Genomic DNA, 22,064 nt, shown 5'->3' with positions numbered 1-22,064 from the left:
CCCTGTTCTTTGAAGGAGGAGGACATCTCTGGAATGGAAAGCCTCATTCTGAGCACAGATGTGGCGACGGAGGAGCTGAGACAAGGGACGGGGTGGGAAGGGGTATAGTCAAGATAGCTGCAAGAATCAGGTTTATAAAAGGTATCAATAGATAGTCGATCTCCAGAGATTGATAAAGGGAAGCGAGGTGTCAGAAATGGCCCAAGTAAGTTTGAAGATAGGGTGGAAGTTGAAGACATAATTGAAGAGGTCAACATGGAAGTAGCATCACTGTAGTCATCAGTATAGCTCAAAAGATTTGGGGAGCAGTACCAGTGTAGGCTTGAACCTGGACAGTTCTACATAGCCAAAAAGGCAGGCATAGCTGAGGCAAGTGTGGGTGCTCATGACTATACCTTGGGTTTGGAGAAAGAGGACTCGAAAGAGAAATTGTTGAGTGTCATGACCAGTTCCACTAGACAGATAGGCTCGTGATGGAGAGGAATTGGTTAGATGTGTTGAGGATGTCCCTTGTCCTCATTCTCTGTTCACTAGCTTTCACAGTCATCAGATCCTTCTATGGAACTTCTGACTGCTCCAAAGCTATTAGCTGATGAATATTCCTCTGTCCTACCCTTGCAATATTATCAACCCAGCATCTGCAGTTTTCTGTGACCAAATGAATACACATAATAATTTAACTAGTGTGTTAAATTGTTTGTCTACGTTAGTCTTGGGAAGCAGCCTGAACTACATTATCTGTTCATCCTGATTTCCTAAATATCCAGTAATGGGTTTTGCTTTTCAGAATTGCACGATTCAAGGCCATACTGTACTTTAATTGTTACCTTAAAGACAATATGCCAAAATCCACCATTACACTCATTGTGCCCTGCCCAGTATGGTAGATCCACCAGAAGCAACAGCCTTGAGCTTTGACTCCTGAAACCCAAGAAATCTTATAGTAACAGGTTAACCGATGGCAATGGAAAATCCTCACAATTAGCACCTGCTGTCCTCCTTTAGCTTATGTACCAGTGCCATTCCCTATTTAATAATACTTGGAAGAAGCACTTGAAGGAAGAACACAGAATATATATTTGTTGGGAATATACACTTGGTCAATGTCTCTGATCAAGACTAGCTTTGGTGATACTACCACAGATCAAGCTGGCTGAGTTCTGAAGGACATGGTTGCCAGACTAGTTTTCAGGCAGGTAGTGAGTGAATCAATGGAAGGGATAAATTTATTTTACCTAGTTGATAAGAATTTGCCCATGGAGGCGCATCTATCATGCATTAATTGGAATGACCACCACAAAATCCTGCTTTCACCCCGATTGCCTCCAACACGTCAAGCCATGTTCTCTTCCACTGCTGCGATGAGGCTACACTCAGGTTGGAGGAGCAGCACCTGTATTCTGGCTAGGTAGCCACTGACATGATGGCATAAACATTGATTTCTTGAACTTGTGGTTATTGCCCCTCCTCCTTCACCATTCCCCATCCCATTTCCCCCTCTCGCCTTATCTCCTTTTTGCCCATCACCTCCCTCTAGTGCTCCTCCCCCTTTCTTCCATGGTCTTCTGTCCTCTCCTATCACATCCCCCCCCACTTCCCCAGCCATTTATCACTTTCACCAATCAACTTCCCAGCTCTTTATTTCACCCCTCACCCTTTCCTGGTTTCACCCACTGCAGTCGACCTTCCTTATCCGCGAGGGATTGGTTCCGGAACCCCTCGAGGATACCAAAAAACACAGATGCTCAAGTCCCTCATTCAACCTGTCTCAATGCGGTGGACCTTAGGACCTAGTGGAACCCCAGACCTTATTTAACCTGTCTCAGTGCGGTGGACATTAGGACCCGGTGGCGGAACTCTGAATCCGCAGTGTTTCTATTCACAAGAATAATCATGATCACGATTGAAAATAAAGTGGAAATAATAAAGCGATCAGAAAGAGGTGAAATGCCATCAGTCATTGGAAAAGCGTTAGACTAGAGTCGGTTAACGGTCGGAACAATTTTAAAGAATAAAGTGAGAAAGGCCCTGCCCCAATAAAAGCTACAATTATTACTAAGCAACGCAGTGGTTTAATTATTGGGTTTTGGGTTTTTGATCCTCCACGTCAACCAGGCATGGATGGAAAATGCACTCGAGAGTGATCTGTCACTGGATCAAACTCAAGAACTTCCGTTCCCGAGCCCTGAGCTGAAACATACATTCTTCAATGTTTTATATGCATAGAAAGGTAAAATATATACTAAGACAAACGTTTGGCTAACTGATGCTAAATAATACCGGATGTACCTGTTCTGACTTAGTAAGAGAACTTAGATTTTTTTTTTTCGATTCTGATCCACAATAACCTATGCACATCCTCCCGTATACTTTAAATCATCTCTAGATTACTTATAATACCTAATAAAATGTAAATGCTATATAAAATGGTTGTTATACTGCATTGTTTAGGGAAGAATGACAAGAAAAAAATGTCTGTACATGCTCGAGCAACAAGTGCTGGAAGAGAATTTCCAGGTTTTCTCAATTCGTGGTTGGTTGAATTCACGCATGTGGAACTCGCGGATAAGGAGGGCTGACTGTATTTTATATTTCTTTCTCCCCTCCCCCCAACCGTCTTACTCTGACTTCTCATCTTTTTTCTGTGGTCCTAATGAAGGGTCTCAGCCTAAAATGTTGACTGTTTACTCTTTTCCATAGATGCTGCCTGGCCTGCTGAGTTCTGCTAGCATTTTGTGTGTGTGTTGCCTTTTTTGTTTGTGAAAGACACTGAAGATTATCTTTAATTGTGTTGTGTGGTGCTACGATCATGCCTGTGAGATAGACTATGCAGACCTGCCTGATCGGCACTTAAATAGATTGGACAGGAGATCAACTCTGGGTCATTGCAGAAACGTATGCCCAGAATAGTGCCAGACGTACTGAAAAATGAAATACCAACTTGCTAAAGTGTAGCACAGGACTAACTGTAAACATAAGTGAAAAATTCATGGTCGGCAGGCCAGATCAGCAATCTGCATTCTTGCACCATCTAAAAGTGAATGGTAGTAGTCAAATTTAAAATGCTGATGTGAGGCAATGACATCTGCATCCCCAACAGTGATAGGGCACTGGTTATGAATCCTAAAGACAAACATGAAGCATTCACATCCACGTTCAGGTGGAAATGCAAACAGAAGTGCAAAGTGGATGGTAAATCTGAACGTCCTCCTGAGATCCCCACCAGCACAGGTAGCTTGAAAGGAGCATAGAAATTCATAGGAAGTATAGCTAGGCTTTGTTTTCCAAGATGAAAATGTCACATACCAAAGGGCTTAGAATTCACCATACTTAATATTTGTATCACTGACACACAGTGGCTGCTGTGTGTATTATCTACTAAATGCACTACAATTACTCACCCAAGGTGCTGTAATAGCACCCTCCAAGCCTGTGATCTCTACCACCAAGGAAAAGGGTATCTGCATTGAAACACTGACACCCACAGGACACCATGCAATCCTGACTTGTATGTCTGATCATTCATCATTTAAATCATGGAACTCCCTGCCCAAGAGAATTTAGGGCACTTCCACCAGAAGATCTTTATTGATTCAAGGGTATTGAACTGGCAAAAATTGTTTACCTTGCCACACCAATGCCCCAAAATGTCATCTCTAGAACATAAGAAATAGGAGTGAGAATAGGCCATTCAATCTCTCAGGTCTGTTGCACCATTCATTAAGATGATGGCTGAACTTTTACATCCATGTCATTTTCCTGCACTGGTTCCACATTGATTCCTTTTATATCTATCAACCACTATCTTGAGAATGCTCCACAACTGAGCTTCCATTTTACTCTTGGCTCGAGAATTTCAAATGTCTACATCAAATGAGTTCTGTTTTGGAGTAAATTAATGTTGTACAATTACTGGCTACTCTAATTCAGTGGTTTCTACTCTAGATACTGTTATATTACAGGAAACACAGAAACCAATATTCTATGTGTTATAAATAGATTATAATAACAACGAATTCAGTGGCAGTTTTTCTATAAGCCTGAAATAATTGTCCCACAATGTTACAGTGGACAATCTACTGATAGAACAGTTGTATAGTAACAAAGTTCTCAGTGAAAATAGCTCTATTTATGTATGGCCCATATAATGTGTGTTATGTGAATGCTTGTAAACTCAATAGATTTGGCTCTTCATTGTCATCTGAAACCTTCGATGCTGTTTCGCTGCATTGCACTTCTTCCTGGTCACCTATTATATCATTTATGCTTTCTTCGTTATAGGAAGCATTGGCAATTCTGGAAACCCCAAAGGATCCAAATCAACGGAACAGAAAGATGAGTACTCCGCTTTCTGAAATAATTGGTAGGAATTTGAAGGTGGCTTTAGCTAACAGTAGACGGAATGCTATAGGATCATCTGCCACTAGCCCTCAACTTCATGTAGTTGAGCCAGCTAAGGTAAAATGAGAATTTGTTTTTTCAGCACTTGTTGCTTTAGAGACATTTAATTTTTAGGCAAATTGTAAAGCCTTTAAGAGTGGTACTGTATGGGAGCAATTGGCTGCTACATCTCAGCTCTTAAGCATGCAGTTTTAATCTTAGTCTTGGCTGCTGTCTGCTTGAGTCTACATTTTCACCCCATGAATGCATGGGTTTCTTTCTGGTGCTTCAGTTTCTTTCCAAAAGGCAATGATGTGCTAGTTGTCACTGTAGGTTACACTGTAATTGGGAACCGAAGGGAGAGGATATTTATGGGAATGGAAGAGGGGGGAAATGGAATTGGTGTAGAATAGTGCTTCGAGTGAGTAGTCTGCATAGAGATGATGGGCTGAAACACAATGCTATGATTATGTGTAAAGGGGGTTTCTTTTTTTTCTCTTTGTTACTGTTGGGAAAGGGTTTCCTTTTGTTAACTAGCAGGAATGCTAATTTACTGATAACGAGAATGGTATTCCTTTGTAAACCAAATGGGGATTAATGTTCTGAGTCTGTAAGCTTTTGTTGACGGGCTTTTGGGCAGATCGGCGCGAGGGGGTCGAGAGAGAGGACGCAATGCTCTTACCTGGGCAAGGATCGGACCCCAAAGGGGGGGTCCGAGGCCGGGAGATTCTCCGAGGGGGGGGGGATGAAGCTAGATGTGCTTGGTTGACCACTCGGAGGGCCCTGAGCTGTTTGGAGAGTCGAGGAGTTCGGAGGGGATCGAATGGTGGCCAGAAGACTTCAGTAATTGAGCTCCAACGGTTGTGCATGAAGTGGTTTGGACTTTGATAAGTTTGGCGCCTTTTCTTTAATTTTCTCTTCATATATACTGTATCATTATTAATCACTTAGTTATAGTAATCTTTATAAATTGTACTCATTTAATCGCATATGGTGTACTGTCTGTTTTTGGGCGAGGCGGGGACATCACACAGCATCCACACCAGCTGATTACCCAGTTTGGCGGGGCCGAAGGCTGCTCCCCCTAGACAAGAACGAGCTGAGCGAGCCTGAGGCGACCCAGGGGGTTACATTGTGGGGTGCTCGTCCGGGATTGATTTCTGTGGAAGCTGTGTGATCACCCTCTTTAAATTGTGTCTGCGGCGAAGAGCTGGTGTGCCTTTGTGGGTGTGCGATTGCTGGATATCGCTGTGTGTGTGTTGGGTGGGGTGGTTGCTGTTGGCTGACGAAATGGTGGTGGGACCATGGGTTGTCCGTACTGTTTGGAGATTGAGGAGTGACAGGTTGGGATGTTTCAGCAGTGGTGAGCTCCGCCCGGTTATTGGAATAATGTCCAGCCCTAAAGGGGCGGAGGCGTGGGCGGAGCGGACCTCTCAGTTGTTGGGTGAGTGGCAGTGCTTGGCTGAGGAAAAGCGACAGGGACGGGTTGAAAGTTTGAGTAGGCGGGCTGGTGACTTTGTTAGAACTGTCAGGCGCAATTACCTCGAAGTGACCACTGCCAGTTCTGGGAAAGTGTGGGAAAATGCGTGTGGTTCAACTGGAAGTCAAATGCCGCAGCTGGGGGGCTTATATCTGTGGCAGGAGATTGGTGGGAAGTTTTTAGGGTATCCCTTTTTGCCTAGGGGGGCAGATGGCCCCTCTAAGCCTTCAGGAATAGGGTCTGTTCCTTTCGGGAGTTCCTTGGTACATATGTAACGTTTCCCTATTCATAATTATAAATTGTATGTGGGCATCTTTTTCCTTCTCTATTTGTTTTGTTCAAATACTTTTTTAAACCACATTTTCAATATCAGATACATAGAAATCTACAGCACATTACAAGCCCTTTGGCCCACAATGTTATGCTGACCATGTAACCTACTCTAGAAACTGCCTAGAGTTTCCCTACTGTATAGCTCTACAGGAAAATACTACAGGAATTGAAAATCAAAGTAAAACAGAAAATTATTGCAGCTACTGATAATCAGAATTAAAAACAGAAAACACTGATTCCTGAAGTCCCTCATAGTTTTCTGTCTTCCACTCCCCGTACTTTCTATGTTTTTTATTTTAAGCAATATAATACTTCACCTTTCACCATAAATTAGCCGTCGTTGTTCTAGAATGATGACATCTGCTCAAGTATAGACATTACAAAGTATTGGCATTGATATTTTCCAGCTTCCGATCAAACTAAATAAACTTTGATTATTCATTCTGGAAGGTGACAATGTCAGTGTAATATGTTGATATATTGGAATATAAGCTTTATCTCAACCAACCAAAATTCTGTAAATTGAAATGCTTTTTTTCAGGTTTTGCATTCCCTCGTATGAAACGTATCTACATATGAATTAAAAAAAACACTCACTGCAATTTTGTGGTTTTCTTTGACAGGAAGAGCCTAACATTTTAGCGGATGTTGTGATTTGTGTCAGTAAGAAGCTTGGTAAGCGACAGGGTGATCTGAATGCAATCGCAGCCTCTCTGGGAGCAGATTACAGGTGTGGATTTATTGTTTCATTGTACCTACTTCTTAAATTGATTTTTTTTCTACTTTGGACAAATCAAAACATACCTTTAAACTTAATATTTTCATTTTTAGGTGGAGTTATGATGAAACGGTAACACATTTCATTTACCAGGGCAGGCAAAATGACACCAGTCGGGAATACAAGTCTGTCAAAGAAAAGGGCATTCACATCGTCTCAGAATACTGGCTATTTGCAGTAAGAGAACTATTTCCTTTATGACACAGTTTGGCCTGGGGCTCTGCAAAAAGTTTCTGCATCAATAAGTGTCCTAAATGCTTTGACTTTCTATTTCTTTGAATTCCATTAGTGATGGTCTGAAAATTTCCATTAAGGCAGTACTTTACACATCCAACTATTGGGATGTTGAACTATATGTCTAGAAAGTGAATGTTTTCAGTTCATACTAATTGTTCCATTTGTTGTTCTATTTCCCATGTCCTCCTTTAAACAAAGAAGAAAAATTGCTAAAGTTTTGTTGATTTGCCTGTAACTATTCAAAATTCTAGCAATCATTGGTGCAATATAGACAATTCCTTTGTTTTTCCCTTCATCCATCTGTTCAATTTACTTTGCTTTCTGCTTAAACTGTTAACTATTTTGAATGTACTTTTATAATTACATTGGTCTCAATGAAAATTCAGAGGCTTATCCTCTGCATTGACCATTTTTCTACCCGATCCATTCATGTTTTTAGGCAAAATTATTACTCATTTCATCAACCAAGAGTCTACATTTCTGTTTGTGGTCGAAGGAGACCAGTTAGCCAGTCAAGATCAAGCTGCCCCCTTGCAGAGAAATGTGTTCGGTCATCCTTGACCCACATCTCTGAAAGCTGTTTTCCCTTAAGTGCCTTTATAATTCCCTTTTGAAAATCCAGTTTCGATCATTCTTTAATTGAAGAACTCCAGCCAGTTATAGTGTGAAATAGACCCTTCTAGCCCATTGAGCTGTGTTACCCAGCAACCCCTGATTTAACTCTAGCCTAATCAAGGAACAATTTACAAAGTCTGCTAACTGGCATGTCTTTGACATGTGTGAGGACACACAGACTCCTTACAAATGAAGTTGGAATTGCACTCTGAGCACCGACACCTCAAGCTACACTAACTGTTTAGTGTTTTTGGATCTGGTGACCTTAGTTTGAATTGGATGATGCTATTGTTCCTTGAAAGGAATGGCATCCTAGTTTTCAGATAATTATGATGACTGGTTTATCCAAATCTAAAAGACATTATATTTGGATCACTTTAATGCTTTACAAATGTATAAAGCGAAACACTTTTGTGCGATTGTTATATCATCAAATACTCCCAAGTTAGAGAGAGTGGGGGGGCTTCAAAACCCTGTTAAAGGAGCAAATTTTTGACTGCATTGTGTCTATCTAAATGACATTGCTAAGTTACTGATGGCTTGTATCATGGTGTCTGAAAAGAGGATGCTGTCCAAGTTGCATGCCATCTTGGACAATGTCTCCCATCCACTCCATAATGTACTAGTTAGGCACAGGAGTACGTTCAGCCAGAGACTCATTCCACTGAGATGCAACACTAAGCGTCATAGGAAGTCATTCCTGCCTGTGGCCATCAAACTTTACAACTCCTCCCTCGGAGTGTCAGACACCCTGAGCCAATAGGCTGGTCCTGGTCTAATTTCCATTTGGCATTATTTACTTATTATTTAATTTTTTTATGGTTTTATATTGCTATATTTCTACACTATTCTTGGTTGGTGCAACTGTAACGAAACCCAATTTCCCTCAGGATCAGTAAAGTATGTCTGTCTGTTTCTGCCAGATTCTACTTATTTTTATAAAAATCACCATTATTTGAAGACAATGTCAATAAATTCCTCAGTTCTAAGGAGGATGCCTTCAGATTCTCTAGCCTTACTGAGAATCTGAGAATATTACAAAATATTGAGGTCCCTTATATTGTGTTCTTAGTGTGATGTTCAGACTAGACAGTACAAAAGCTAAATTAGACCTAACTACCAAAAGAGCATCTCTCAACTGAAGTAAATATCCCTGTTTTTCACTTCATGGATTTGTGAGATCTGCAATTGATCTGCAGTTCTTTTTTTAAATTCCCACGGTCAGTCACTTTGTTGAAAATTTTTAAAAATCACAAACTTGAAAATTTGCGACAGAAACAAAACAGTGGAAAAGAACAAGTTATGAAACATTCACGGAAGGAAAAATGGTCAACATTTCATGTCCGTGACCTTCTAATGAGTTTTTACTGCTTTCACCGCACGGTTTTGTACAGATTTGTTTATTTTTTTAAAATTAGTTTTTTAATGCATTTTCTACATCACTACAGATAGAAAAAAAAACCCAAATCAAAATGAAGAACATTAATACAGTTCAAAAATAAACATACAATAATAATATAATACAAAAAAGATAATTGAGAAAGCACCCAAATTGAAGACATGTAAAATTAGTATCCTCCCCAAGCCCCGCAACAAAAAAAACTCCAGACCAACCACAACACAATATAGAGAATGTAAATCAGGACATTCACACCCCCAAAACTGTAAATACACTTAAAAACAGAACATAATAATGCCTACTACCAAAAAAAAGAGCTGAAAGCAAGAGACTAAAAAAAAACCTTAGTTAAGAGGAAGGTTATGAAAGTACTCAATAAAAGGTCCCTGTACAGATTTGTAATGGTGAAAAAGGTGCAATGTATCAACGGCTCATTGGATCCTAAATTCCACAAATATTTAATGGCTTTAGAAATATGAAGTCAATATTTTGATTGAAATGAAATTACAGTAGAGTATGATTTCATTGTTACTGCTTTTGTATTTTATGAACAGATTGATAATTAGAATACTGTATCTTGTATATTATTTGATAGTGTGCTGATGAACAGAAGAAAGTGCCTGAGTCTCTTTATCCTCACACATACAATCCCAATATGAGTCTGGATATGAATGCAGTTCAAGAAATTAAAGTCTGTGCTCACCACTGCCCATCTGAAGCAAGATCCGAGAATGAACAGGTACTGTAAGGCTGTATAATGTAGTATAATTCATGCTATTTTTATTGATGCATGTTTCCTTGGATAATTTGTGTGAGTCAGTCCTACTGACACTGCTTCGGCAAAGTTCACTGGCAGATTTCCAACAGTTGCTTGAGGGGGCCATCTGTTGTTCTTGTTTGTAAAAGATGTTTCCGCATAGTCATCTTGCAAAACTTGATTAAAATAAAGAGATTTCATTCCCTTCTCTTCTCAGTCTATTAAAAAAAATGCTTTGTGTTCTTTCTGACATTGGTTCTATAGTATTGAGACATAACATATTTTCTTCCTTTCCTCATCTCCACAGTTGCCAAATCTTTCTTTAACCCAGAGACATTTTAGTGACTTATCTATCTTCCTCGTTTTAACATAACAGCTGTGTCGTTTCTCATAATTCTTTCTTTGGTGCAAGTATCTCTTGGAAATGTTTCTAAAGACCTGTTCCTGAAAAGGCCATCTTGTAAGCTTATAAAGTAAGATTTAAATAAATAAATGCCAGTCTTGCAAGTGACTTTCGTATTCTGAAAGTAAATGCATAAAACAAAAACTCAGGCATAATTCTTTCAACTGCATACACTCGTTTCAAATGTAGTTGCCATGGTTTCCATCAACTCTCACGTACTGCAGTGGAAGTACAAACCTATCTTGCTGTACTTTAACTGAATTACCTACTTACCAGATTCCATACTCTATGGATGCCATGCTTTAAAAAAAAGTGCTGTGCCTTAGTTGTCTGATTGGATTGCTGTAATTAATTAGTTCTAGTTGTTACCCAGTTACCTAACAGACTACTTCACAGCCATGTAAAAATCACAAGTTTAAGAATTTTTTTTTTGTAAATCTAAATTAATTCATCAATTTTAAGACACAAGATGATTTAAGTATGAAAGTACAGGCATCCTTCACCAATTTTATAGGCTCTCGAAAGACAGCACCTGCAATATGAAGTAGAATTCTGTCCTAACCTAAGGCCGGGCATATATGCACTAGCAAGATCTCAATGAAAGTTCGCCAGAATCACTCTTGAGATGGGGCACTGTTTTCTCTGAGGAAAACTTTAATTCGACTAGGCCCTACAGTTTATGCTGAATGGTGATCTCAACAAAACTTACAAAATTCTGACAAAGCCTAACAGGTTAGATGAACAGATGAAGTTATTTGTGGCTGAGGTGTCCAGGCACAAGGTCATAGTCAGAAATAAGCGGCTACCTTTCAGGGCAAAAAAAATAAATATTTTAGAGTCATGGGGCGCTACGGTACAGGGACAGGTCTTTTGGCTCATCTAGTCCATGCAGACCTGGATGCCCCACCCCAGCTAGTCCCACTTGCCAGCATTTGACTCATGACCTTCTAAACCTTTCCAATATGTATACCTACCCAACTTTTCTAAAAGCTATTATTGTATCTACCTCAACCACTTCATCTAGCAGCTGATTCCACATAGATAGCACCCTTTACATTAAAAAAAAAGTCACTCAAGTTCCTTTCAAAATTTTCCCCTCTCACCTTAAACTTATGCCCTCTGATTCTTGATATCCCAATCTGGAAAGAAAACTAAGTATTCATGATACTACACTCTCATGATATTATACATTTCTATAAGATTATCTCTGTTAGGAAGGGATAGTATATGAGAATTACGTAAGAGCAGGAAATGTGTTATAAAGGCGACTGATACTGAGTGCATGAAGACAAGACAGTGAATTAATGGCACAAGCAGAAATAAATGAGGGCTTCAAATAATCGCCATTACAGAGGTGTGGTTGCAGTGGATCAAAGTTAGAAAGTAAATATTCTGAGATAATTAATTTTGATACATATAATGAGGTGGCGATTCATTAATATTTAGTGACTGCGATATAGAGAAATGAGTTAATGTGGGAGGAGTTAAGAAATCACAAGGAGCAGGAAAATATTGGGAGCTGTATGCTGCCTGGTCCCAATGCAGTAATGGTAATGTAGGGCACAGAATAGTCAGGAAATTAGAGTGAACATCTGATTGTGTGGAATTTAATCTACATATAGACTGGGTAAACCAATTGAGCAGAATGAATATATGGAATGTATTCCAGATAACTTTGTTGAGGAGCCAAGGAAGGAAAGTTTACATTGTATTGTGTAATGGAAAAAGAGACGCCTAATAATATGGTAATTAAAGGGTCTTTTAGGGAAGAGTGATCATAAAAAGTTAAATTATGGTTGAAAATTATTTCCTTTAATTTGATACAGATTTTGAACCTGAATGAAGCAAACTACAAAGGCATGAGTTGGCTATGGTAGAGAAAGCTATCTTAAAGTATATCATTGTGAATAAGTAACAGCCGACTTTTTCAACTTTGAGGCAAAAAAAACTGTAAAAGTGATCAGCCATAGCTATCAAAAGAAGTTAAAAGTGATATTCTTTCAAATGTAAAAGCTTGTAGCATTACCAAAAATAGAAGAAAATGGAAAGATTTATAACATTTTACAATGTAGCACTGGGGTACTGAAGTATTCCAAGAATAAGGAAGGTGAATATGAAAGGCTTTCAAGGCACATTCTAACAGATTACAGGAGCTTTTGTTGATGTACAGATATGTAAAGGAGAAGATCAGCTAAGCATAATGTGTTTTTTATATATTGAGGAATAAAGAATTGAAGAAATTGGGCAATATCCTGTTTGTTCTTAATAGAAGACTTACATTGGAAATAGTGAGGGAATGCAAATCTAGAGATGTTCAGAGAAATTAGTATTGCAAAAATAAAGAGACTGAAAGATGACACATTCCTGGGATTTGATTATCTACTTCCAAGGGCTTTGAAAGGGTTCACTACGAAGATAATGGATGTACTGATGGTCAACTTCCAAAATTCTGTAGAATTTAAAATAATTTCCACAGATGGAAGGTAGCAAATGTTGCCCTAGAACTAAAGAAGTCCAAAGAGAGAAAATAAGGAACTGTTGAACAGTTAGCATGACATTAGTAATAGCAAAAATGCTGAAACCCATATCGAGCAAGTAGTCATAGGCATAATAGTAGTAGTCGTAGTCTCCCGTCTTCAACCCTCCTCCTCATCCTCCTGGACACCCCCACCAGGCCTTCTACCTGCACTCAATCTTTTCATCTCCAACAAACAACGAGACATTAACCGTCTCAACTTCACCACTCCTCTCTCCTGTTCCAATCTCACTCCCTCTGAACGCACTGCCCTCCACTCTCTCCGCACTAATCCTAACCTCACCATCAAACCCGCAGACAAAGGTGGTGCCATAGTAGTCTGGCGGACGGACCTCTACCTCACTGAGGCCAAACAGCAGCTCTCTGACACCTCCTCTTACTTACCCCTGGAACAGGACCCAACCTAAAAACATCAAACCATTGTCCCCTGTACCATCACTGCCCTCATCAACTCCGGAGATCTTCCATCCTCAGCCAAAAAACTCATAATTCCCACACCCCACACTTCTCGCTTTTACCTCCTCCCCAAGATCCATAAGTCTGACTGTCCTGGTAGGCCTATAGTTTCGGCCTGCTCCTGCTTCACCAAACTTGTATCTGCCTACCTCGACTCTATTTTGTCACCCATAGTTCAGTCCCTCCCTACCTACATCCGGGGTACATCGCATGCCCTCCACCTCTTCAATAACTTCCAGTTCCCTGGTCCCGACTGCTTCATTTTCACCATGGATGTCCAATCCTTATACACTTCAATTCCCAATCAAGAAGGCCTCAAAGCCCTCCGCTACTTTCTGAATAGACCTCACCACCACGCTCCTCAGGTTGGTAGAAATGGTACTCGCCCTTAATAACTTCTCTTTCGGCTTTCTTCGGACCAAATGTGTGGCTATGGGCATGCGCGTGGGCCCTAGCTATGCCTGCCTCTTTGTGGGTTATGTGGAACAGTCTATTTTCCAAATATATACTGGTACTGCTCCCCAACCTTTCCTTCAATACATTGATGACTACATTCGTGCTGCCTCCTGCACCCACGCTGAGTTCGTCAATTTCATTGACTTTGCCTCTAACTTTCACCCAGCCCTCAAATTCACTTGGTCCATCTTGGACTCTTCTCGCCCCTTTCTCGATCTCTCGGTCTCCATCTCCAGAGACAGACTATCCACTGACATCTTCTACAAATCCACCGACTCCCATAACTATCTTGATTATACCTCTTCCCACCCTGCCAAATGCAAAAATTCTATTCCCTATTCCCAGTTCCTCCGTCTCCGCCGCATCTGCTCCAAGGATGAGGCTTTCCTTTCCAGGACATCCCAAATGTCCTCTCTCTTTAAGAATCGTAGTTTCCCTTCTGCCGTCATCAATGATGCCCTCACCCGCATCTCCTCCATTTCCCGCACTTCGGCCCTCACCCCATCCTCCTGTCACCACAACAGGGACTGTGTCCCCCTTGTCCTCACCTACCACCCTACCAGCCTCCGGATTCAGCATATTATCCTCTGCAACTTCCGCCACCTTCAACAGGACCCCGCCACTAAGGACATCTTTCCCTCTCTACCTCTCTCTGCTTTTTGCAGGGATCGTCCCTCCGCAACGGTCTGGTCCACATGTCCCTCCCCACAGATCTCCCACCTGGCACTTATCCCTGCAAGCATAAGTGCTACACCTGTCCATACACCTCCCTTCTTACCACTGTTCAGGGCCCCAACAGTCCTTCCAGGTGAGGCAACACTTCACTTGTGAATCTGTTGGGGTAATCTATTGCATCCAATGCTCCCGGTGTGGCCTCCTCTACATCGGCGAGACCCAACACAGATTGGGGGTTCGCTTCGTCGAGCACCTACGCTCCGTCCGCCACAACAGACAGGATCTCCTGGTTGCCACTCACTTCAACTTTCCTTCACATCCTTCACATTCCCATTCGGATATGTCCATATATGGCCTCCTCTACTGCCATGATGAGGCCAAACTTCGGTTGGAGGAACAACATCTCATATACCGTTTGGGTAGTCTCCAGCCCCTTGGTACGAATATTGAATTCTCCAACTTCCGGTAATTCCCTCCCTCTCCCTTCCCCCATCCCACCTTCACTCTGACTCCTCTTCTCGCTGCCTATCACCTCTCATGACTCTGCTGCCTTCTACTACCCTTAGTGCTTTCCCCTTAGATTCCTTCTTCACCTCACCTGCCTATCCCCTCTCTGCTTCCCCTCCCCCACCCTTTGATCTTTCCTCTCATTGGTTTTCCACCCTCCCCCCACCTTCTTTATAGGGCCCCTGCCCCCCCTTCTTTAGTCCTGACGAAGGGTCTCAATCCGAAACGTTGACTACTCCTTTCAACAGATGTTGCCCAACCTGCTGAGTTCATCCAGCTTGTTTTTACGTCGTAGGCAATCAATATGAAACTAGGAAAGGGAAACAATGTTTGACAAATCTGTCGTGTTATTAGAGCTATTGTTGGAGTGGCCATTGTGTGAGTGGTCAGGCTTTTGCTTAGCAGGTTTGGATAAGAACAGGCACAGGCTAGAAGTTAAGCTTGAGAAGTATAACAAGCGTAAGCAGAATAGAATGTTAGTTCAGATAGTGGAATGTTCCTCCTGTGAGGTGGGATTTCAGAATACCTGATGACAACATCTGCAGCAAGTGCAACTAACTTCAGCTGCTGACTGACAAGATTGAGAAACCAGTGCTGGGTGTACTCCAGACCATGTTGGAGGCTGCAAACAATATGTAAGAGAATTCTGCTTAGTTGGTCACACCCAGAATGCAGGCTTCAGATAGGTGGGTGACTACTAGGTGAAGTAAGAGGAGTAAGCAATTATTGCAGGGTTACCTTGTGGCCATTTCCCTCAGCAACAATTCTACCCCTTAGGATATTGCTGGAGGATGATACATCAGAGAAGCAGCAGCGGGGCCAGTGGCTCATCAGGGAAGGGTAAAGTCTGTAGAGCAATAGTGGTAGGAGACTCAATAATTACAGGGTACAGACAGCAGATTCTATGAAAGAGTGGCCAGAATGGTGTGTTAGCTGAAGAGTAGGATCTCCAAGGTGGTAGACAGTAGATTACTCCTAGTACCATATGTGAGTCAGGGCAGAAATAGGATGATTGTATAGATGAATGTGTGGCTGAAGACATAGTGCAGGGAGCAGGGTTTCAGATTTCTGGATCATTGGGATCTCTTCTGGGGAAGGTATGACCTGTGCAAAAAAGGACAGGTTACACCTGAACCTGAGGTTGAGCTAGTTTGCTTGAGCTGTTGGAGATCAGGCTGAGGATGGGACAAGTAGAGTACAGTGGTATGCAAAAGTTTGGGCGCCCCGTTCAAAATTTCTGTTACTGTGAATAGCTAAGTGAGTAAAAAATGAGCTGATTTCCAAAAGGCATAAAATTAAAGATGACATATTTCATTAATATTTTAAGCAAGATTACTTTTTTATGTCCATCTTTTACGGTTTCAAAATAATAAAAAAGGAAAAGGGTCCAGAGCAAAAGTTTGGGCACCCTGCATGGTCAGTACTTAGTAACACCACCTTTGGCAAGTATCAGAGTTTATAACACTTTCTGTAGCCAGCTAAGAGTCTTTCAATTCTTGTTTGGGGGATTTTCGCCCAAAAGGCTTCTAGTTCTGTGAGACTCTTGGGCCGTCTTGCATGCACTGCTCTTTTGAGGTCTATCAACAGATTCTCAATGACGTTTAGGTCAGGGGACTGTGAGGGCCATGGCAAAACCTTCAGCTTGCGCCTCTTGAGGTAGTCCATTGTGGATTTTGAAGTGTATTTAGGATCAATATCCTATTGTAGGATATTGAACATCCTCTTTTCATCTTCAGTTTTTTTTTTATAGACGGTGTGTTATTTAATTGAATTCATTCTTCCCTCTACCAGTGAAATGTTCCCTGTGCCACTGGCTGCAACACAAGCCCAAAGCATAATCGATCCGCCCCTGTGCTTAACAGTTGGAGAGGTGTTCTTTTCATGAAATTCTGTACCCTTTTTATTCCAAACATACCTTTGCTCATTGTAGCCAAAAAGTTCTATTTTAAATTCATCAGTCCACAGGACTTGTTTCCAAAATGCATCAGGCTTGTTTAGATGTTCCTTTGCAAACCTTTGACGCTGAATTTTGTGAAGACACAGGAAAGATTTTCTTCTGATGACTCTTCCATGAAGATCATATTTGTGCAGGTATTGTTGCACAGTAGAACAGTGCACCACCACTCCAGAGTCTGCTAAATCGTTTGCAGTCAAACAGGGGTTTTGATTTGCCTTTCTAGCAATCCTACGAGCAGTTCTCTCGGAAAGTTTTCTTGGTCTTCCAGGCCTCAACTTGACCTCCACTGTTCCTGTTAACTGTCATTTCTTAATTACATTACAAACTGGGGAAACAGCTACCTGTAAACACTTTGCCTTCTCTTGCTTTGTGAGCATCATTTATTTTAATTTTCAGAGTGCTTGACCGCTGCTTAGAGGAGCCCATAGCTGCTGATTGTTGGGATGAGATTTGAGGAGTTAGGGTATTTATAAAGCTTTGAAATTTGCATCACCTGGCCTTTCCTAATTAAGGTCTGAGACCTTGGTAAAAGTTATCTGAGAGCTGAAATCTCTTGGGGTGCCCAAAGTTTTGCATGGTTCTCCTTTCCTTTTTTCCCCACTCTAAAATTGTATAAAACAAAAATAATACTCTAATACTCTAATCTTGCTTAAAATGTTGAGAATAATGTTTCATTTTTAACTTTATGACTTTTGGAAATCAGTTCATCTTCTACTCACTTAACTATTCACAGTAACAGAAATTTCGACCGGGGTGCCCAAACTTTTGCATGTCACTGTACATGTTGAAGTGAGGAAGGACAAGCAGATGATAGGGCAAAATTGCAGTCAGTGGGATAAGTTGAAGTGTATAATATGGGGGCATAATTGAAAAGGGTGATGAATACATTACTGAAGGTGTTGTATTTGAATGCTCTCAGTATATGGAATAAGGTAGATTATCTTATTTAGTGCAGTAAGAGATTAACGTTGTGGGCAAAACTGAGTCATGGCTGAAAGAAGATCATAAGTGGGAGATTAACATCCAAGGATACACCATGCATCTCCTCTGCAAGTAGGCAGAGAGGATGGGGTGGCTCTGTTAGCTTAAAAAAAAATCAAATCCTTAGAAAGAGGTAACATAGGATTGGAAGGTGTAGAATCCTTCGGGGTAGATTTAAGAAACTGCAGGTGTTAAAAGACCCTGATTGGAGACCTCCAAACAGTAGCCAGGATGTGGTATACAAATTACAGCATGAGATAGAAAAGGCATGTAAAAAGGGCAATGTTACAATAGTCTTGCACATAATGTCATACCTGCCAATCTCACTGCACTAGATAAAATGATCTACCTTGTACAGGTAGATTGTGAAAATCAGGTTGGTGCTGAGTCCCAAAAGAGAGAATTGGGAGAGTGCCAATGAGCACATGGAGCTTAGAAAAATAGAGGGCTATGGGTATCCCTAGGTTTTTTCTATAGTAAGGACATGTTCGGCTTAGCTCTGTGAGCTGAAGGACCTGTGTTGAGCTGTAGGCTTTCTATGTTTCTATGAGTTGTCTTTTTAGAGCAGCTGGTGGTTGAGCCCACACACAAAATGCTGGAGGAACTCAGCCAGGCCATAAAGCATCTCCGGAAAAAGGTACAGTCAACATTTTGGGCCAAAACCCTTTGGCAGGACGAGAAAAAAAGCTGCTGAGGGGTAGATTTAAAAGGTTGGGAGAAGGAAGAGAGCTGATAGGTGAAACCTGGAGGGGGAAGGGTGGAGTAAAGAGCTAGGAAGTTGATTGGTGAGAGACAGAAGGCCATGGAAGAAAAACAGGGTAAGAGCACCAGAGGGAGACGATGGGTGGGCAAGGAGATTAGGTAAGAGAAGGGTAAAGGGGATGGGAAATGGTGAAGGTAGGTTGGGGTGGGCATTACCGGAAGTTTGAAAAACCGATATTCATACCATCAGTTTGGAGGCTACCCAAATGGAATATAAAGTGTTGGTTCCCCCAGCCTATGTGTGGCCTCATCAAAACAGTGGAGGAGGCCATGGATAGACATATTGGAATGGGAATGGAAAGTGGAATTAGAATGGGTGGCCATTGGGAGACCCTGCTTTTTCTGGTGGACAGAGTGTAGATTCTGTCTATGTCGGGTCTCACCGATATACAAGAGGTCACACCAGGAGCAGCTGATACAGTAAATGATGCCAACAGACTCGCAGGTGAAGTGTTGCCTCACCTGGAAGGACTGTTTACGGAGGAGGAGTAGGGGCAGGTGTATCACTTGTCCCACTTACAAGGATAAGTGCTAGAAGGGAGATCAGTGGGGAGGGACGAATAGACAAGGGAGTCATGTAGGGAGCAATCCCTGCAAAATGTAGGAATTGGTGTTTCTCTCTCCCTTCCCCACCTTTTAAATCTATTCCTCTGCTTTTTTTTCTTCAGTCCTACCGAAGGGTTTCGGTCCAAAACATCGACTGTACCTTTTTTCATAGGTGCCTGACTTCAGTGTTGTGAAGATATTGGAGTCCATTATGAATTATGATGTTTTGGGGTACTTGGAGGCACATGTAGGCCAAAGTCAGCATTGTTTCCTTAAGGGAAAATCTTGCTTGACAAATTTGTTGGAATTCTTTGAGGAAATAACAGGCAGTGCACACAAAGGAGAGTCAGTGGATGTTACTTTGATTTTCAGAAGGCATTTGACAATGTCCCACTCATGAGACTACTCAACAAAATAAGTGCCCATGGTATTACAGGAAAGATACTAGCATGGATAGAAGAATGCCTGACAGCAGGAGGCAGAGACTGAATAAAGTGGGCTTATCCTGTTTGGCTGCTGGGGTCAGTATTGGGAAAGCTTATTTGCACATTATAGGTCAACAACTTGGATGACATAATTGATGGCTTTGTAGCCAGGTTTGCAGATAATACAAAGATAGGTTGTAGGAGAGATAGTGTTGATAAAGCAGGGAGTCTGCAGAATGTGGACAGATTGCAGGAATGAGTAAAGTAGTGGCAGATGGAATATAGTGAAGTGAAGTGTATGGTTATGCATTTTGTAGAAGGAATAAAGGTGTGGACTATTTTCTAAATGGAGATAAAATTCAAACATCAGAGTTCTCATGCAGGATTCCCTGAAGGTTAATTTGCAGGTTGAGTTAGTGGTAAGGAAGGCAAATGCAATGTTAGCATTTATTTCAAGAGGACTAGAATATAACAGCAAGGATGTGATGCTGAAACTTTATAAAGCATTGGTCAGACCACTCTTGGAGTATCATGAGCCATTTTGGGTCCCTTATGTAAGAAAAGATTTGCTTGCATTGGAAGGGTCCAGAGAAGGTTCTTGACATTCTGGGAATGAAAGGGTTAACATATGAGGAATGTTTTGATGGACTGTACTCGCTGGAGTTTAGAAGACTGAGGGGGACTCTCATTGAAACCTATTGAATATTGAAAAGCCTAGACAAAGAGGATGTTGAGAAGATATTTCCTATAGTGGGAGAGACCAGAGTGTACAGCCTTAGAGTAGAGGGATGTCCATTTAGAACAGAGATGAAGAGGAATTTCTTTTTCCAAAGGGTGGTGAATCTATGGAATTCATTGCCACAGAAAGCTGTGGAGGCTAAGTCATCGAGTTTATTTTGAAGGCAGAGATATTAGATTTTTGATTAGTCAGGGTGACAAAAGATTACAGGAAGAAAGCAGCAGAATAGGGTTGAGAAATCAGCTATGATGGAATGGCAGAGTAGTCGCAATGGGGCAGCTGGCCTAATTCTGCCCCTATGTCTTATGGTATTATATTTTGAGGCTGCATCTATCAGAGTAGATATAGAATCAGAATCAAGTTTATTATCACCGGCATGTGACATGAAATTTGTTAACTTAGCAGCAGCAGCAGTTTAATGCAATACATAATCCAGAAGAGAAATAAATAAATAAATAAATAAATAAACAGACAAGTAAATCAATTACAGTATATGTATATTGAATAGATTTTTTTAAAACATGCAAAAAGCAAAAATACTGCATATTTTAAAAAGTGAGGTAGTGTCAAAGGATTCAGTATCCATTTAAGAATCGGATGGCAGAGGGGAAGAAGCTGTTCCTGAATAGTTGAGTGTGTGTCTTTAGGTTTCTGTACTTCCTACCTGATGGTAACAATGAGAAAAGGGCATGCCCTGGGTGCTGGAGGTCCTTAATAACGGATGCTGTCTCTCCGAGACACCGCTCCCTGAAGATATCCTGGGTACTTTGTAGACTAGTACCCAAGATGGGGCTGACTAGATTTACAGCCCTCTGCAGCTTCTTTTGGTCCTGTGCAGTAGCCCCCTCCCCCTCCCCCCATACCAGACAGTGATGCAGCCTGTCAGAATGCTCTCCACAGTACAACTATAGAAGTTTTTGAGTGTATTTGTTGACATGCCAAATCTCTTCAAACTCCTAATGAAGCATAGTCACTGTCTTGCCTTCTTTATCACTGCATCAATATGTTGGGACCAGGTTAGATCCTCAGAGATCTTGACATCCAGGAACTTGAAACTGCTCACTTTCTCCATTTCTGATTGCTTTCATATCTTTCAGACCTTTGAAAAGATGGCCACAAGGGATTACTAAACAAACTTGGGGTGCAAAGGTGGTAGTAGACTGGTGGATTGAGTAAAACAAAGCTTGGGCATAAATGGGATTTCTTTGCATTGAAAGGTTGTGACTAGCTAAGTGTCACAGTGGATGATGCTGTTTGGAACCTATGGTACAACTGTGATTTAAATGAGGATCAAGTAATATATTTTCAAAGCTTGGCAGCAGAGTGGATTGTAATGAAGATCCGGAATATCTTCATCAGGCTGTAGACAAGCAAGTGCATTGCTAATGGAATATAATGTGTATAAAAGTGTGGTCACCTTCGGTAGAAAAACAGGTCGTAACCTTTTTTAAATGGTGAGAAATTGAAAAGATATATATTTTGATTTGATTCTGATTCAATGGGTTGCATACAAATCACAAAGTTAACGAGCAGGTTCAGTAAGCAACTAGCAAGGCAGATTCATCTTGCTTCATGGGATTTCACAGTGCAAAAAATCGTACCAAAGAGTTTTCTAGGAATGTAACCTCTCTGTAGCATGCAG

At 41.2% G+C, this 22,064-nt stretch overlaps 1 protein-coding gene across 3 annotated transcripts in view; it reads left to right on the top strand.

Moving 5' to 3' along the window:
- Positions 1–22,064, top strand: part of topbp1 (DNA topoisomerase II binding protein 1) — a 128,134-nt gene that overhangs the window by 71,043 nt on the left and 35,027 nt on the right. For all 3 annotated transcript variants that reach the window (XM_059945629.1, XM_059945628.1, XM_059945630.1), the window contains exons 15-18: positions 4,282–4,458; positions 6,817–6,923; positions 7,025–7,148; positions 9,818–9,961. In XM_059945629.1, coding sequence (XP_059801612.1) covers positions 4,282–4,458; positions 6,817–6,923; positions 7,025–7,148; positions 9,818–9,961 — 552 coding nt within the window. The remainder of the gene's footprint in view (positions 1–4,281; positions 4,459–6,816; positions 6,924–7,024; positions 7,149–9,817; positions 9,962–22,064) is intronic.

This window comes from Hypanus sabinus, chromosome 20 (assembly GCF_030144855.1).
Source record: "Hypanus sabinus isolate sHypSab1 chromosome 20, sHypSab1.hap1, whole genome shotgun sequence".
Classification (NCBI taxonomy): domain Eukaryota; kingdom Metazoa; phylum Chordata; class Chondrichthyes; order Myliobatiformes; family Dasyatidae; genus Hypanus; species Hypanus sabinus.
The sequence above is the reverse complement of the archived record's forward strand: the minus strand, read 5'-3'. Positions and strand labels throughout refer to the sequence as shown.